This window comes from Scyliorhinus torazame, chromosome 7 (assembly GCF_047496885.1).
Source record: "Scyliorhinus torazame isolate Kashiwa2021f chromosome 7, sScyTor2.1, whole genome shotgun sequence".
Taxonomy (NCBI): domain Eukaryota; kingdom Metazoa; phylum Chordata; class Chondrichthyes; order Carcharhiniformes; family Scyliorhinidae; genus Scyliorhinus; species Scyliorhinus torazame.
Window position 1 is genome coordinate 31,257,377 of NC_092713.1, and position 18,703 is coordinate 31,276,079.

The 18,703-nt window shown below is 43.7% G+C and overlaps 1 protein-coding gene across 1 annotated transcript in view; it reads left to right on the top strand.

Moving 5' to 3' along the window:
* The window catches only part of LOC140427243 (bromodomain-containing protein 3-like), a 129,091-nt gene that overhangs the window by 107,867 nt on the left and 2,521 nt on the right, over positions 1-18,703 (top strand). Inside the window, 6 exon segments of the mRNA XM_072512844.1 lie at positions 1,918-1,979; positions 4,781-4,892; positions 5,689-5,777; positions 7,694-7,914; positions 11,377-11,452; positions 15,904-16,125. Of these exon segments, the coding sequence (XP_072368945.1) occupies positions 1,918-1,979; positions 4,781-4,892; positions 5,689-5,777; positions 7,694-7,914; positions 11,377-11,452; positions 15,904-16,125 (782 nt within the window).

Below are 18,703 nucleotides of genomic sequence, written 5' to 3' on the forward strand. Positions count from 1 at the left end.
TCACAGCACAGGGGACTCTGGCTCAATTCCAGCCTTGGGTGACTGTGCTGAGTTTGCATGTTCTCCCTGTGTCTGCGTGGGTTTCCTCCAGGTGCTCCGATTTCCTCCCACAGTCCAAAGATGTGCAGGTTGGGTGGATTGGCCATGCTAAATTGCCCCTTAGGGTGGGGCTGCAGATATCGGGTGAGGGATTGGCCCTAGTAGGGTAGGAGGTCTTTCAAACGGTCGGTGCAGACTAGATGGGCCAAATGGCCTCCTTCTGTAGGGATTCTATGGAAAAAGTGACCCCAACAAACACCTTGTGACAGGTGTTAACCTTTGGCAAGTACAAAAATCTCAGTGATGCACATCTATTTTTATACCTTCTGCAGGTAGTTTTCAACATTTAGCCCAAGTATGTGCACCTTTGTCAACACAACTAACCACCTCTAGACCAATACTTTGCAACTTTTAAGCTATTGAAAGCACGCTCCTAGCTTCCCCATAACAATCTCACCAGATGTCTTGAGGACATTTTAGGGCCAAGACCATTCTTCTAGGCAGTCGGCTTTGTTGCATTGGCTTCCTTTCTAACTGCTAAACCACACCTTCTATCATTGCTGCAACATCTACTACTCGGCCATCTTTCTGGCCAATCAGCATTGTAGCTGTGGCATCCTTCTACTGTTCAGCTAGACTTGCGGGAGCCCAAACGTGTCCTAGTTGCAGTCCATTCCCAAAGGTACATGTGTGTTCTTTGTTAATGCTGCATCACAGTACTTGGCAGCTAAGCAATGCCAATTTGAAGACTGACTTAACAGCCCCAAAATTCATGAATCATTCCAATAATATATATAAATTAAGACTTTTCATTGCTCAGCTCATGTACAGTACAATTGAATTAAACCTTATTACACAAATATGCCATGGTGTGAAGTCTACCAAGTGTTTCAGTATCTAAAATGGCTAATTATATTGTTTCCACTGCTTTTGTTAGTATTATAAGGTACTATTCCTTAAATATTGCATTTTATGGCTCTAGTGCTTTTGCACTACTTTTCCTGTCCTTTATCCATGTATTATTTTTATTGCATGTTCTTGAGAAATCGGGCGGAGACATGTGTAGGAAACAAAATGTAGCGAAACTCCCCCCTCCATTCACGTAGGGGAAGAATTAGAAACAATTGCTCAGTTTTTATCAAATTTTTGTAGAATTTACAGTGCAGAAAGAGGCCATTCGGCCCATCGAGACTGCACTGGCATGGTAGCACAGTGGGGGCAGTATTGTAATGGTTGAATTCTGTTGCATCATTGAATTATGTACCGTGCTATTCTATTTACTATTTGGGAAGCTGTAAGGGAGAAAGGGAAGAGCAATAAGAATCCTTTGCTTTATCCCCACCCCACCTCCAGAAAATTATTCATTTAAATCTGGTTAACAAATGCATTTTATTTTTTTCTCAGTCATTTTTTCCCTCTGCTTCACTTCTCCTAACAGCGTTGACTTCTTGTCTGTATGACAGTTCAGTGAGCACATTTTATTCAGTTCCTTGTCCAGTTGACCATTATGACATATTCGCCTCGACCGATTAAACCACCAAGGATACATAACCCTTGTGGCACTCACGCGGGATCCCTCACTGATTGCAGTCCTTGTTACATTCCAAACTGTACACAACAGGGACCTCACGGGTACCTTCCTTCCAGGTGATGAGAGAGAGGCTGCGCTCGTGAGCCACTGTCTTGGCCATTTCACATTTTCAAATAATTCCAGTAATTACAGTTAGCTATTCTGAAGGACTATTGGGGCTTAATTTTGTTTTTCAGTGTTGTAAATGTAGAAATGGCCATCTATAACTTTGTCTTGTGCATTATGTATTTTTCTCTTCCATTTCACAATTTTAATGTTCAGTGTTATTTATAACTTTATTTCTGCAGAAAAAACACCAAAGTCGAAATGGAGCAAATGCAACAATGTTCTTTCTACTGAAGAAGGAAAGGTAACTGTTAAACCTTTAGCATCAGTGTACGGAATTCTGCCATTTCATTTTGTGGTTTGCTCAAAAGATTTCTTCCCTTCCCCAAAGCACAACCACCTAAATTACAAGATGCATCAACCAACATGGAATCCTGTTCCTCTAATGCAGTCACTGCCTGGTAGCAAAGTACCACAGTCACAACAGACGCATTGTCAACCTATTTTGTTCATTAATCCCCAAAGAAAGATGCATAATTCTGAGCCGTGGCAGTTTGTACCATTAAAGGAACCAGCACGGATTATTATTTCACCTCCAGGTAATGATCTCACTTGGTTCAGTAAGTTTGAGCTCAATTATTGAGTAAGTTTAAATAGGATGTACTTGGAGAATATGTATTTTGAAGCATAGAAACATTATTGCATGTTCGGTTTGAAAAGTATATACAAATACAATTGTCACAACCGTGTAAAAGGCATTTTGTTAAAGTAGTCTGAAAACTAAGAATTTGTGTGCACACATATGCAGCCCTATTTTTAATGTGTGAATGATTCGCATTAAAAACAACCAATAGCAAAACTTTAATCTTAAACTGGCTAAAGGTTAGTTTATTACAAAAATGCTGCTGTAAGTTACCTCAGTAAAAGTAATAAAGTTGTGAAATAAATATATGCAAAGATTAAAAATAGAAGATACATATGAAGATGAGATTTAGTTCAGTCCTTTAAAGTATTGTTGTGGGCCTTTAGCCTCCAGGTGAATTGTTGGTTGTCTGGAGTAGTCATTACAGTTGAAGAGCTATGTTCATCAGCTGCGATGGCTTCTGTGGTTGAATATTTGGAGGTTTGCCTTTGCAGATTCAGCAAGTTTTTGAAAGGGAGAGAAGGTTTCCCATTCCTCAGTAATCCTGTGGTTATGACACTTGCAGATTGCATAGACACTTTGAGCAGAACAGCAGTTGATTGCTAAATATCTTCCTCTTTGCTCTCTCTTGGCCAAGAACCCCCTCTGTTGTTGTCTCTTGGCATTCTTACTTAGGGTTCTGCAACCTGCCACCCAAGGTGGCTTCTTAATGCCTCCTTCAAACAGTTCAAAACAACAAAAATGGCTGATATGTTAATTTTCAATTAGTCATTGTTTGAAACACCCAAGGAATTAATTACATTGAGGTCCCTTCCTGTCTCCTGTTCCCTTGGAAGCCAATGCATGTTTATATCTTTTTAAAAGCTAGAATTGTTAACCTTGGAAGGGTATTTGGATTTTAAGGACTCTTCGTAGCCAACACTAGAGATAAGATCTGGCCAGGTTTGAACAAACACAGAAAAGTGCACAGTTGTATGTCCATGAGTTTGAAAACAAAAATGTACCTTTAAAATAAATTGTCCTTAAAATCTTTGTAGATAATTCCAAATTTCACAAGCCATATTAGAGACACACAACTACCAATTATCTTTTTTCATCAGCAGTGATAAAGCTTAAATAACTTTAACTTCCATAACATCAGAGGAAATTATGTTGCCCAATTAATTTGAATTTAGCACAGATTCACTTTAGTGAAGTAGTTTGAAGACTATTAATGAGACTATTGCCACCCATGCACAATTCCATCTGTTAATGGCCCCATTATTCATGGTGTCCTGTAATGTTTGCTATCTTGGGTGGTGTTACAGACCATGTAAATATCCTTAGTTGTTTAATGTGGCCTGTTCACTTGCCATTAAGGGTTTCTTCTGACTTGTGTGATTGCAATTAATAGTGACATCCAATGACTTTTACAGCTTTTCTTTTCTCAAGTGGGCAATCCTCCAAATTAATCACAGTCGTATCACGTGGCAGTATATTCAAATAACTGCATGTGGAATTTGGAGTTTGTTGTGTGTCTGTGTTATATATTGCAGCTTTTTAAAAATCTATTCTTCCAACAGGAATAGCAATGGAATAACCTGTTCTGGTTCTGGAACAGTGAACTTCAGCTATGGTCTGGCATATAAGGAATATTATTTTGTATTTTGTTGCTTCTTTTACTTGGAATTTAAGTCCTATCTTTTTAAAGGACTCCTAGCATATACTATATCTTCTATAAACAGCAGTATGCACCATAACTGTTTAGGTGCTAATTTCTTAAAGGTAATGTGCGTTTCCCCATATGATGTCAAATTAGTAATTAATCAAATAAATTCAGTCAAAAATCTTGCCATGTAGAGTCTGCGAATGTTGAATATGAAGGCAGATTTTTTACTTCTTTCATGGGATGTGGCCGTCACTGGAAAGGCCTGCATTTATTGTCCATCCCTAATTGCCCTTGCAAATGTTGTGGTGAGTCAGTAGTCCAGCTAGTCCCACAGTGCTGTTAGGAAGGGAGTTCTTTGGAATGAACTATCAATCTTTAACATCAATTGGAGATTGGCATTTTTCCAACTGTAGATACAACAAACTGTAATATAACCAGAAGATGGTGCATTTGCTAGTATTGCTCGGGGTAAAGATACTTGAAAATGAAGGAAGGAAAAGAAACCATATAGAAATCAATTCTGCTCACTTGATATTGTTGGATATTTGAATTATCTGTTGTCTAGAATGCTGTTTCCAATGTTAATCTTTTTGTTAAAATTTCAAAAGGAAACATGTCGGTCATGTCTGAATTAACATTTAATTTCCTGTTTTTAAGGACTTCCTGCAGTTCTGTCCCCATTGCATTCACCACCTTTGTCGAGACTTAAATTTCTGTCAGCCACCCACGTAAAGTAAAATCTATCCTGACTTTTAATGCAATTTGGACCAGAATAAATCTTAAAGAAAATATTTGACTGAATGTTATTTCCTAGGAATCAAAGTCGTCACAGAATGTGGAAGAGGAATGTAAGAGCTTCCCCATTAAACAAGCCAAGTCACCTCTCAAAACATGCAGTGACCCGATGCCTGTCATGCTACAACAAAGTAAGTTTATAGCATTAGGTATTTATCATTTTTAAATGTATATTTGCACTTATCCACTCAATGAAATTGAAATTTGGAATGCTGCTGCTGGGTCAGATAGAAAAGCACCACACAGTGTTGAACTATAGTATTGTTTGTATAATGCCATATCACATCGTTAACATCTTGGCATAATTCACTTAATGACATAAAAGTGAGGTAACTTTGGTGAACTTCCATTCTAATGCTGTTTGTCTTGTTGTAAAAGGCCTTAAAGGTACACTTTGTTGAATGAGTTGTAATTGAGTTTATAATGGCATACAAAGTTCATAATTATTCCTAAGCACCCATTTAGGCCCAGAGAAGCTGATGTTACCTTTATAGAATGTCAGGTTTAACCATCATTAATTCCTCATTGTAATTTTTTTTTTATATAGGTGATCTTTGTTTTATGCTAGTTTCTATCATAATCCAACCATTTGTTTTCAGAAAATTTAAATTTTAAAGCAAAGGATATTAGTTATTTTTGTTTGCTGTTTGTGAAGATTTCAGGGTGTTGGCTGCTTGCTTGTTTGTTCGCTTGTTGGCATCACTGCTGCTGCATATCAACTCATTCCCTGAATTGGTGACGGACTAAACTGCTATCAACAAAGGGGGAACCATACCACAGACATTGCTAGATGGGCAGCCAACTTCAGAGCCACAGTTGAATGCATCACCACAAAATGGCCACAAAATCCAGTTCCTTATATTCTGTGTATTGTATATTTTGTTGTTTTAGTATATCTAATAGTTGAAACCTTTCTAAATATTTCAGATGTGGAAGTTGCTCATCCTGATGAAATGAAAGCAAGTGGTGACAGTAAACGAACCCTGGAGACTAAAATCTCATTTGATCCCAAGAAGGTGGTATTTATTATTATTGTTTATGACAGAAATGTTGATGTTAATTTTTCCTCTTACAAGTATGGAATTATAACTTCCCTTGGCATGCGGACTTTATCTGTAGTGTTAAACTAAAATGTTTCCCCAACAAGAGTTTGGAAGCAATAGTCTTTTGACTAGTTTCAGTTATGCCAGTTTTTGAGAGACCTACCAAGTGACTTAACTTCTTTCAAATAAGCCCTTCTTTACGAAGCTGGTTAGATTGTTGGATTAAGATCTATGAGCAGAGGTGGCCAATCTTTCAAAGCTTAAAACAATAGACTAAAATTGTATCTGACAAAGGCTCAAGTTCAGTCCTTTCCATATTAGGCTCCATTCAATCCTGGAAGAGCTATACCAAAGTATATTTCCCACAGCCATCAGCTCTGCAGAAGTTAATTAATTTGGGTTGAGGACTGCGATTGATGTGAAAACCATACAAACTACAGTCTGATATTTCATTCTTCAGGTGATTTAACTTGAGGAGTTTGTTAAGACAATGAGATGACATCATGGGGAATTATGCAGAGAAGCTACAAAAATTTAGACCCCTTTGCTACAACCCTCGGTTGTGGCGATCAAAAAGAGATGATCAAATTGTGAGGGATTCTGAGAAGGTTGACCTCTGTGAAAGCAATTTCTGCTGGCCAGTTAGCTGCTAGATGGGGCCATGCATTTAGAATCATTAACAAATGGTGCAGTTAAGAGATTTTTGTGCATTGGGTTCTTTTGCAAAGATATTTTTCATCAAAATCTGGCATAATTTCAGCTTATCAACTATGTATTTCCACAAAGTGCTGAGACCGTATTCTCCAAAAAAGAGGCTGTTTACCTAAGATGGTTTTGTGCATGCTGTGGGATTTGGACTCTACACTGCACATTAACATTTTTCTGCTTTCAGTCATCTTCACTTGATCCACTTCAATGAGCAGTTTTAAAAAAACGTTTATTTGCCCCCAGACTGTAACCTCCCATAAATGCATGGTCCCGATTGCATGTCCAGCCATTTGAAACATTAACTTGCAGGATTAGTTGAAGCCAAATGTTAAGACTCCCAAACCCCTTTGCAATGAATCAAGCTAACTGAATAATTGATAGCAACCTGCAAAATGCAGCACTTCCTTACTCTCGCGTTGGATTACCAAGTCTTCTTCCAGATCCTAGGCAACCACAAATATTTAAAGCCATCTTCTGACTCCCACCTTATTTGAAACAAGTGAGCGTTTGTGCTCCAGGGCTAGTTTACTGTCGCCACTGTATCTATTTTCATCAGAGTGAACAGTTTCCACATCTGAAATATTTAGAAAGGTTTCAACTACTGGTTCTACGAAAATGACGATTAATTATTGAATGGAAAAGGAACTGATGTGCAACTTGATGCTAAATTCTACTAAATTGGACTTCTAACTTTGAGCATCCACACCAAACCTTTGTCATATAATTCTGGATTTTTAGAAAATTCTACTAAATTTAGAATATTACTAACCACTCACCCCTCATCATCAACAGCTAAATGTAATTCGAGCAATCCTACAGCAAAGTATACATTAAATAAGAGCTTTCCAGACGCAACTCACTCGCCTTTCCCCTCTCCCATTCCCAGATGTTTGCTCTTATGCTCTCCACTATCTCTCTCATTACTCCCTGTACTCTGGCCACTGCTGCCCTTGTGCTTCTGCACATTAGAAATGGTATCTGACACTGTTCCATCATTAATGGCAGATTCTTGTTCATCTCAATCCAAGAAATGTCTGTGTGACTATGAAACCCAATTGGTATGATTTAATTAATGCTGAAAAGATCACAGCAAAACAATTGGTGTTAAAGTCAGTTGCTGTAAAGTTTCTTCTTTTTGTTGACCTGCAGTTTCACAAGCTGTTTAATTTTTGACATGTTAGGAAATTGAAGTCAAGAAAGCAAATTCTTGGGCAAGTTTGGGCAAAGTGATGACCGCAACTCCCTTAATAAAATCTTCTACTGAGAGCTTCAAGTTGTTCAGAAAAGCAGCAATGGAGAAAGAACAACGGGAAAAAGCTTTAAAAGCTCAGGAAGAAATGAACAGTAGCCATCTTGTGAAAACTGAGAGTGATCAAAAGAAACTGACGTCAGAGCAGCTAAGGTAACGATTATACCAAAAGAATGGATTTAGCCGCTAGTAAAACAGCAACCATCTGGTGAATGTTCTTTCCCCTCGAGGAGGTCATTCACTGCCCAGCTGTGCATCCAGGCACACGAGTAGATTTAAAATGCCTTTCTAAGTGACCATCTAGTATGTACAAAATTAGATGTCGAGCATTGACCAACTTCTTTCTCATAAATGCCAGAGTTGAAGTTCAATTCAGTCCCTACCCAATGTTTATGTATATGACTCCCACACGCCCCAGGTAAAATCACCGTTCTTCATCAGGTTAAAATCCAGAATTTTACAAAGCTTTGACAAAGGGTCATCTGGACTCGAAACATTAGCTGTTTTCTCTCCCTACAGATGCTGCCAGACCTGCTGAGATTTTCCAGCAATTACCCTTTAGATAATTCCTGACCCATTACACCAAATGACCAAGAATTTAGTTTTGTTAGAATTCTGGCAATTTTATTTGGACCGCAACAATGATAATTATGGTTTTAGATGTTATACCTATTATTCTATAACACCTGCCCCTTTACCTCCTCCCTCCTCACTGTTCAAGACCCCAAGCACTCCTTTCAAGTGAAGCAACATTACACTTGTACCTCCTTCAATTTGATTTACTGTATTTGCCACTCCCAATGTGGTGGTCTCTGCAATGGGGAGACTAAACGTGGACTGGGTAACCACTTTGCAGGACACCGTCGCTCAACCCGCAAGTATAGCCCAACCTTCCAGTTGCTTGTCATTTCCACTCTCCGTCCTGCTCTCATGCCCACATGACCGTCTTTGGACTGCTGCAATGTTCCAATGAAGCCCTATGCAAACTGTGGAACAGCACCTAATCTTCCGATTGGGGCATGTTGCGGCCCTCAGGACGCAACTTTGAGTTCAACAACTTTAGACTGTGATCTTTCTCCTCCATCTTAGCCTCTTTTTTTTTACATATCCCAAATATTATTTGTCTCAGTGCAAAAAATCTCCCTCTCCTTTCCCCACCAGACCGTCTGCGACTTATTCTTAAAGTTTGCTACATCATTGTTGCAATCTCCTAGTTCCCACCAATCACTGACCTTCTGCTCTGTTCCAGCTAGTCCACCACTTCTTATACATTACATAATCCAACATGTCTCCCTCTCTTTAGCTCTGAAGAAGCGTCATCGGGATTCGAAACGTAAACTCTGGCCAGAATTCCCTGGCCGTATGCTGGAGGTGGGTTTCTCTAGTGACAGAGAGGGGGGGCTTCAATGGGCAATCCCATTGACAGCAACGGGGGCAGCGAATGGCGTGCTGCCTCCTGCCGCGGAGAAGCACGGAGAATCCTGGCCTGTTTTCTCTCCCTCCCGATGCTGCCAGACCTGCTGAGTTTTTCCAGCATTCCGGTATCTGCAATAATTTTCTTTTATTCTAGTTAGAATGTTGTTTCAAGTTAGGATTTTAGGTAATTTTACTCAACTAAATTCATAATAACTTGACCTGGAATATCTAGTGCCAGAAGTGGAAGATGTTCCAGTCATGATACTGATGAATCTTTTTGTGCAATTGTAACGATTTAAAAGTTGATATTATATGACAGTAAAATGTTCTATATTCTATAAGTGAAGTGCTCAGATTCTTCTCTATTACTCATCGATTGCATTCCAAAGTTCATCAGTTGTCATTCTTTGCCATTAGCTTATGGTGGGAATGGTTTTGCACAAACCATTTGACTTAAATCGAATCCTCTGATAGTTGTAAGAGGAGATGAAGTGACACGTAGGAGAATGATTAAGCAGTCAGCTTTTTGTGAGCAAGACGATGTCGGCAGTCTAGGATTCTGACTGACCATAGTTGGATGGTCAAGGCTGGAGCCTAGATGACTGAGTAGTCCAAATTAGAATTTCACTATTCATTCTGAATAGGTGGAGTCCAGAAAATAGGTTGAGTGGTGACCAAAAGCCTGGCCAGAGAGATGGGTTTTAAGTAAAGTTTTAAAAGGATGCAAGGGTGGTGGGGAGCCAGGATGATAAAGGGAAGGAATTTCAGAACTTTGGGCTTAGTCTTCGAAGGCGCTGCTCCCATGGTTTTTCTTTTTCATTTTTATGGGATATGGGTATCCCTAGCTAGGCCAGCATTTATTGCCCATCCCTAGTTGCCCTTCAGAAACTGGTGGTGAGCTGCCTTCTTGGACCGCTGCAGTCCATGTGGTGAAGGTGCACCCACAGTGTTGTTAGAGAGGGAATTCCAGGATTTTGACCCAGCGACAGTGAAGGAATGGCGATATATCTCCAAGTCTGGATGGCGAGTGAGTTGGGAGGGGAACCTCCAAGTGGTGATATTCTCAGGGTGCTGCACCCAAGGGTGCTGCACCCAAGGGTGCTGCCCTTGTCCTTCTAAATGATAGTGGTCATGGGTTTGGAAGGTGCTGCCTTGCTGAGTTCCTGTAGTGCATCTTGTAGATGGTGTCCACATGGTGAGATGTGGGGTGGGTAGCGATTCCTAATAGGCCAGAACTAGAGAAGCTGGGGAGGGAAATGGTATGGCCATCAACGGATTTAAACAGTGCCATTTTAAATTTGTAGTGTTGGGGAAACAGGAAGTGAAATATGTCAGCAGGATCAGTCAGTCAACCATATTGTTATCAGACTGCTTCAAAGCCTATTCGACGCTCGGGTAGTGTAAAGTAGCTGAAAAATCAAAAAGAAAGTGGTCAAAATTATCACCACAGAAGTTATCTGCCCTGTCGCACCACTGATTTAGTGAGTAGGAAATATTGCAGGATATGTGCACAGCTGCTGCATATGCAGCAGATTTTGTTAAGTGATGTCCCTGGGCTGTTTTTATAAGAATAGCCGTTGAAAAAAAGCAAGAAAATTCTGTGTGTCATTGACTATGTTGGAATTTACTACCTATCCCTAGTTGTGTTTGAGTTGGTGGTGGTGTGGTTTCACCTTGAGCCACTGTAGTCAGTGCTCCCACATTAATATTCAATAGATAAAGCAAATTACTGCGGATGCTGGAATCTGAAACGAAAGAGAAAATGCTGGAAAATCTCAGCCAGTCTGGCAGCATCTGGAGGGAGAGAAAAGAGCTAACATTTCAAGTCCAATGATTCTTTGTCAAAGCTAACAGACAGAGAAAGTGGGAAATATTTATACTGTGGAGTGCGAATGAAAGATGAGTCAAAGCCACAGAAACCCAGGGAAACCAGGTGCTAATGGCCACAAAAACCAAGGGGAAAGGGTGCTAATGGCAGTCCCCAGAGAGGACAAAAGATGTGAAGGTTTCCCTGGATTTCTGTGGCTACGACTCATCTTTCATTCTCACTCCACAGAATAAATATTTCCCACTTTCTCTGTCTGTTAGCTTTGACAAAGAGTCATTGGTCTCGAAACGTTTGCTCTTTTCTCTCCCTACAGATGCTGCCAGACCTGCTGAGATTTTTCAGCATTTTCTCTTTCGTTTAATATTCAATAGGGAGTTCCAGCAAATTTGTCCAACAGCTATAAAGGAATCGTGGGCGATTTGTCCAAACCAGGAGAAGGACCTAGAGGTAAAGGTGTTCCGAAGCATCTGTTTCCTGTGAAGCTCTCGGTTGGAGGTCACTGATTTGGGAGTTGCCGTCACGAAAACCTTGATGTGATGTTGCAGGGCATTCTATAGATAGTGGGCGGGATTCTCCGAAATGGAGGCAGAGAGCCCGCCCTTCCCGGCGCCAACTGGGCACTGCGCCAACCCGCACATGTGCAGTGGCGCCATGCATGCGCGGTGGATCAACGCGCCGGCCCCGACGGAACATGGCGTGGGAGTTCAGGGGCCGGTCGCGTAACAAAATGGGGCTGGGGCTGGAGAGGCCGGCCCGCCGATCGGTGGACCCTGATCGTAGGCCAGACCCCATCGGAGGCGCCCCCCCCCCCCGGTGAAGGATCCCCCACCCCCCAAACAGGCCGCAGCCCCGACCCTGCCTGCAGAGTTCTCGCCAGCTACGAGCAGATGCGACAGTGGCTCGCGACCAGCGCCGCGCCAAACGCGCCGGCGCAAATGGCGCCGATCCTCCGCTCCTCGGAGAATCGCATGCCGGCGTCGGGGCGGCATGGCACGGTTGCGGCGATTCTCCGGCCCGGCACGGGGCTCGGAGAATCTCGTCCAGCATGCGTAGTTGAGAGGTGGATGATACGTCAAACAAGGGAATGGCTCTCGCCTGGATCATATTAAGATCCTTGCGCATTATTATTGTAGTTTCTGCCCCTCTGCTCGCTCCCCACCCCTGCCCCCGCAACAACACCCGAGCACTGGATGTCAGCAAAGTAGTCTGACAAGATAGTGGTAGTGGAGGGGACGAGAGAGGTAGTTTTGAGGTGGAACTGGATATCCGCATTGTACATGCGGAACGCAATTTTGTGTTTTTGGGTGATGTCACTGAGTGGCAGCATGCGGATGAGAAACGGGAGGGAACCAAGCACAGAGGGAGTACAAGGACAAAGGTGTTAGGGTCAGACTCTGATATTTAAATTCAGGATGCTGGTGAATCCAGTTAGCGCAGGAAATATCAATGGGAGGGCCAAACACTTTGTAAGTGCAGCAAAAAAATAAGCCAGGCTTTAAATGATAGATTTATTGTGGACCTATGTAAAATGAAATCTTGGGCGTCCCCCCGCCGGGTCGGAGAATGGCCGTTGGCCGCCGTGAATCCCGCCCCCGCCGAAGTCTCCGCTCCCGGAGATTGGGCGGGGGCGGGAATCCAGCCGTGCCGGTTGGCGGGACCCCCCGCTGGATTCTCCGGCCCGGATGGGCCAAAGTCCCGCCCAGGAATTGCCTGTCCCACCGACGTAAATCAAACCTGGTATTTACCGGCGGGACCAGGCGGCGTGGGCGGGCTCCGGGGTCCTGGGGGATCTGACCCCGGGGGGGTGCCCCCACGGTGGCCTGGCCCGCGATCGGGGCCCACCGATCCGCGGGCGGGCCTGTGCCGTGGGGGCACTCTTTCCCTTCCGCCTCCGCTACGGCCTCCACCATGGCGGAGGCGGAAGAGACTCTCCCCACTGCGCATGCGCGGGAAACTTTCAGCGGCCGCTCCCGCGCATGCGCGGGGAAACTGACGGCGGCCGCTGACGCTCCCGCGCATGCGCCGCATTTCCGCGCCAGCTGGCGGGGCAACAAACGCCATTTCCGCCAGCTGGCGGGGCGGAAATCCCTCCGGCGTCGGCCTAGCCCCTCAATGTTGGGGCTAGGCCGCCAAAGATGCGGAGACTTCCGCACCTTTGTGCCGGCGCGATGCCAGTCTGATTGGCGCCGGCTTTGGCGCCAGTCGGCGGGCATCCCGCCGTTGGGGGAGAATTTCGCCCCTTATAACTACTTAACAGAACAAAAGGCTGTCGGCATTTTGTTACAGCCTCCGACAGTTAAGCAGCATCACTTTGTCAATGAGAGAATTTACCCCCCCCCCAAACACCCCCCAAACTTCCCCTTGTCATTCAAATAATTATTTTAACCTGTTTCCATTGAAGGAAGTCCCAGTTGTCATACCTTCTAATCCTCAACATTAAGACCTCCCACATCAAGCATCTCCTGAACTGTGTCCGCCAGATTCGTGGACGGAAAAATTGCAATGCAAGATCATTGCCTGCCTCCTTCCATGCCTTCTGTTGAAAGTAGCCCACACAGATATACACAACCAACGATTTCATAGCCATAGTTTCACTCTGAAAACAAACTAGGTCCAGCCAGTGCTATGCAAATTGGGGATTTTTTTATTTTTGCTTTTGGCCTAACACTTTTTGAAAGCCAGACTGGTCATGCAGTGTCCCAACTCATGGAGGATCTTTCTTATCACTCTTAGTTGGACTTTGAGTGCGTGGATGGTTTCCCAAGTTCTCCTTGCATTTCCTCTTGGGATTAATTTGCATCCCTGTACTCTTACCCTAACACAACCATAGTGGTGCCAGTCCAACTGTCAAGTTTCTATTTGGTTTAATGTTTCCCGAATGTGGCCAGTCCTATACATGTACATGCCTAATATCCTTTTGCAAATTATTGTGGAATCTGAATCCACCTCACTTTCAACTAATTCATTCCCGATCTTTAAAATCATCTGTGTGAAGAAATTTCTGCACCTTTCCCTTCTAGTTCTTTGGCAATTATTTAATCCTCTGCTTTCTGGTTGCTGATCCACTTAAAAGAGAAAATAGAATAGGAATGATCAAAACGGGTCTTTATTTTGAATATTCTATTAGTTTTCTCCTTAACATGCTCTGCTCTAACAACACTCCCAGACTCTCTAACTAATTCTCTGCACATAACTAAACTTCCTCATCGCTGATATTATTTTGAGAAACCTCCTGCATTCCCTACAAGGCCTTGACATCCTCCTGAAAGTGTAGTGCACAGATGTTTGCACACCACTCCAAATGAGGCCTAACCAATTATTTGTAAAGGTTTAGTAAACAAGGACCCTACTTACAAAGCCAAATATTCTATATACTTTCTTCACTACCTTATTCACTCGCCTTGACACCGTCTAGGATTTGTGAATATGCACCCCCTCTGAGCTCTCTGCTCTTGTATCCCTTCACAATAGTGCACTTTTAGATACAATTCCATTGCATGTTGTTTCTCACAAAGTATGTCACTTCACACATTAAATTGAGTTTGTCATGTGACAGACCATTTCACCAGCCTGTCTGCCCCCACCCTCTCCACTATTCACCACGTGGCCAATTTTGTATCAGCCAGAAACTTTGAAATTGTGTCCACGTCCAGGTCAGTTGTACTTAACAAGACAAGTAAATGACCGAACGCTAACCCTTGGGGAATCCCACTACATAGATCAATCTTATCTTCAGAAAAGCATTCATTCATCACTAGTCTCTCTCCTATCCTTTTGTAAATTTTGTAAGCAAATTACCAGCGCCTCTTTCATACAACATTGCTTCTGTTTTTCAATATATGTGCTGTACCAAACTTTGAACGCCCATATATACAGCATCTACTGCACTGCCTTCATCAACCCTCTGTTGGGTTTTGCCATTTTTGTTTGGTACGCCACTTGCATTGAATAGGCACAGGAAAATTCCTTCCAAGCATATGTCCTGTAGCTCATTGCTGACCACTTGGTGTTTATACCTGTTAACTGTTCAAAGTGTAATTGTGTTATCACTGTTGCTCAGGATCCCAGCATGTAGTTGAAAATCAGGGCTTGTACACATCAAAAGTCACCAACGACTACTAGGTGCAGGCATTGCACAAAGTTCCTAAGGCACATTTCCTAGATTATTATTTTCTACACCCAAAGTTCCTGTTTGAAACCTGACATATTAATAACGGTACGGTAGCACAGTGGTTAGCACTGTTGCTTCATAGCGCCAGGGACCCGAGTTCAATTCCGGGCTTGGGTCACTGTCTGTCTGGAGTTTGCACGTTCTCCCCGTGTCTTCGTGGGTTTCCTCTGGGTGCTCTGGTTTACTCCCACAGTCCAAAGATATGCGGGTTACATGGATTGGCCATGATAAATTGTTCCTTAGTGCCCAAAAAGGTTAGGTGGGGTTACTGGGTTATGGGGATAGGGTGGAGGCATGGGCTTAAGTAGGGTGCTCTTTCCAAGGGCCGGTACAGACTCAAAGGGCCGAATGACCTCCTTCTGCACTGTAAATTCTATGAATCTATGATTAAGGAAAAGCAGCATCAAAAGTAGTTAATGTAGCATTTCCCTTTAATTATTTGGAGGTTATTTTATGGGAGGATATGATGAGATGGTCGTCAGTTTGCCTAATATGCAAACATCTTTGTTTGGCAACATGAAGTTTTTTTAGCTGTTGGCTTCTATTTTACAGTCACACTCAATTTGATGAAGGATATGTAAAATCTAGTTGCAAGATTGAAACCAATTTTATTTAGGAAAGAGCAGGTATGGCAATGATCTCATTTCAAAAAACCACAAGCAGTTCTTGCAACCGGTCAACTAATAATCACTTCTGGTCACCAATTTATTTGTGTATTGTATGCAAGCATGACATTTCCTTTCAAGAGGCCACACTGAAGCAACACTTGTGTTGCAGAGAAAAAGAGAAGGAAAGTGTCCTGGAAGAGAGTCACAGAGCTCAAGTTAAGGCCGGTGAGAAATGGACAGAGCAGAAGACCCCAGAGGAGCATGAGGCGCAGCAAGAATCACTGGAAAAAGAGAGAGAGCTGGCCAGGAAAAAGGAGCAAGAACGTAGACGAAGAGAAGCAGTAAGTAGCCAAGAGAATACGTTCCAAGAAACTTAAATTGTGTCGCTGTTCTGCTCACAATGTTGTCTAAATAATGTGAATGTACTGTGCCCAAGGTGGTAGTTTTTGTGATAACTTTTCCACTTCCATGAAGCTGCTTCCACGCACTATTAAAAGCCGCACGCAGAAAATTCCTTGTTTACGGTAAGAACCTAACAAGATGTATTTGTCCAAGCAGTTAAGTCTGTAATTTAAGAGTTGCGCCTTTGTAGTTAAGAAATGCCCCAATTTTGGCGGTGCTACAACACAATGTAATGGATTGGGAGTGAACAGAGTGAATTTTATTTTTTAGAAACTATTTATCTTGAGCAATTTTGATTATTTAATTACACCTACCCATATTTTACCCTGCTCTCCCTTTATCCATACAGTTGTCTCTTGAAAGTAACCATGTCTTCTGCTTCAGTTGCCTTTTCTAGCAGCTTATTTTATACCTTTGTTACCCAAAGTGCCCCAGGGAACCAAGGGTGGAATGTTTCAAATATTCAACTCTGATCAACTTTCCTTCAAGGACTGGACACTATTTGTTATGTTCAGACAATCTTATGATGGCTCCCTTTTTGACCAGATATTTTTCTCTCAGGCAGGCACTTTTGTTGTTAATCTTTTGGATCTTTTCGAACCTTACCTCAGATTATTTTGACTGCCACATCTTAGAATGTGGTGAATATGATTATCCATCCTTCCCAGAGTTTTAAATAAGGTTTTGACAACATGCCTAGGAAATCCGAATGAATAGCCTTACCCGGAAATTTATTTTAGTTACTAGGCGTGATCTATCCAAGATGATGATTGCAAAAGTCCTTCCTCCAGTGGCCAAAGATCATCTTCCAGAGTCTGTGGGCATTTTGCCCATCAATGGACGTCAGAGACCTACGGCGAAATTCTCCGGTATCAGCGCGATGTCTGCCGACCGGCGCCCAAAATGGCGTAGATCAGTTGGGCGTCGCGCTGCCCCAAAGGTGCGGAATCCTCCGCATCTTGGGGGGCCCAGCCCCAACCTTAAGGGGCTAGGCCCGCGCCAGACTAATTTCGGCCCCGCCAGCTGGCGGAAAAGGCCTTTGGTGCACCGCCAACTGGCGCGGAAATGACATCTCCGGGCGGCGCATGCGTGGGAGCGTTAGCGGCCGTTCACGGTATCCCTGCGCATGCGCTGTGGAGGAAGTCCCTTCCGCCTCCGCCATGGTGGAGACCGTGGTGAAGGCGGAAGGAAAAGAGTGCCCCCACGGCACAGGCCCGCCCGCGGATCGGTGTGCCTCGATCGCGGGCCAGGCCACTGTGGGGGCACCCCCGGGGCTAGATCACCCCGCCCCCCCCCCCCCCAGGACCCCGCCCGCGCCGCCTTGTCCCGCCGGTAAGGTAGGTGGTTTAATCTACGCCGGCGGGACAGGCATTCTAGCAGCGGGACTTCGGCCCGTCCGGGCCGGAGAATCGCGGGGGGGGGGGGGGCCCGCCAACCGGCGCGGCGCGATTCCCGCCCCCGCCGAATATCCGGGCCGGAGATTTCGGCAACCGGCGGGGGCGGGATTCACGCCAGCCCCTGGTGATTCTCCGACCCGGCCGGGGTGGGGGGGGGGGTCGGAGAATCTCGCCCCTAATCTTCAAAGGGCAGAAAACTCAAGAAAAATGCAAGCAAAATGCTGCACGTGGCTTTTTTTGACCTCATAAAAGCCTTTGATTCTGTCAACCATGAAGGCTTATGGAATATCCTCCTCAAATTTGGCTGCCCTCAGATATTTGGGACTATCCTCCCCCGACTCCACAATAACATTCAAGCTGTGATCCTCACCAATGGGACCATCATAGACCCTAACTTAGTGAAGACTGGGGTCAAAGACCACTGTGCCATCACATCAACTCTCTCCATCTTACTGCAATACTGTACCTGACCTTCAAATTGTCCATAGATGTGGAGATAATCAAAATACTATGGCAATTGAGAATTAAGCTGATGCTTTGTAATTAGCATCTAAAGTTTATTTTTTTTAAAAATATTTTTATTCTCCTTTTTCTCATTTTCTCCCAAATTTACACCCGCCAACAATAATCAGTAACAAATATGTCAATCCCCATATCAATAACAACAATCCCATCCTCCCACCAAACCCCAAACATTAGCCCGCATGTTCACACAAACAAATGACAAAAAGGAATTAGGGACCACCCATAGTCGCCATTAACAGACACAGCCCCCCTCAAGCCAACCCTCCCACCCACACACCCCAATTAATGTTCGATATTATCCAGTTCTTGAAAGTGCATAATGAATAATGCCCATGAATTGTAGAACCCCTCCATCCTTCCCCTCAGTTCAAACTTAACCTTCTCAAGAGTCAAGAATTCCAACAGGCCCCCCCCCCCCCCCCCCCCCGCCACACCAGGGCACAGGGTGGAGAGGTTGCTCTCCAAGGCTACAACATCTGCCTCCGCACCCGTTTCCAACCCTGGCAGGTCCGACACCCCGAATATAGCTTCCCGGGGGCCCGGGTCCAGTTTCACGTGCACCACTTTAGAAATTACCCTAAAAATCTCCTTCCAG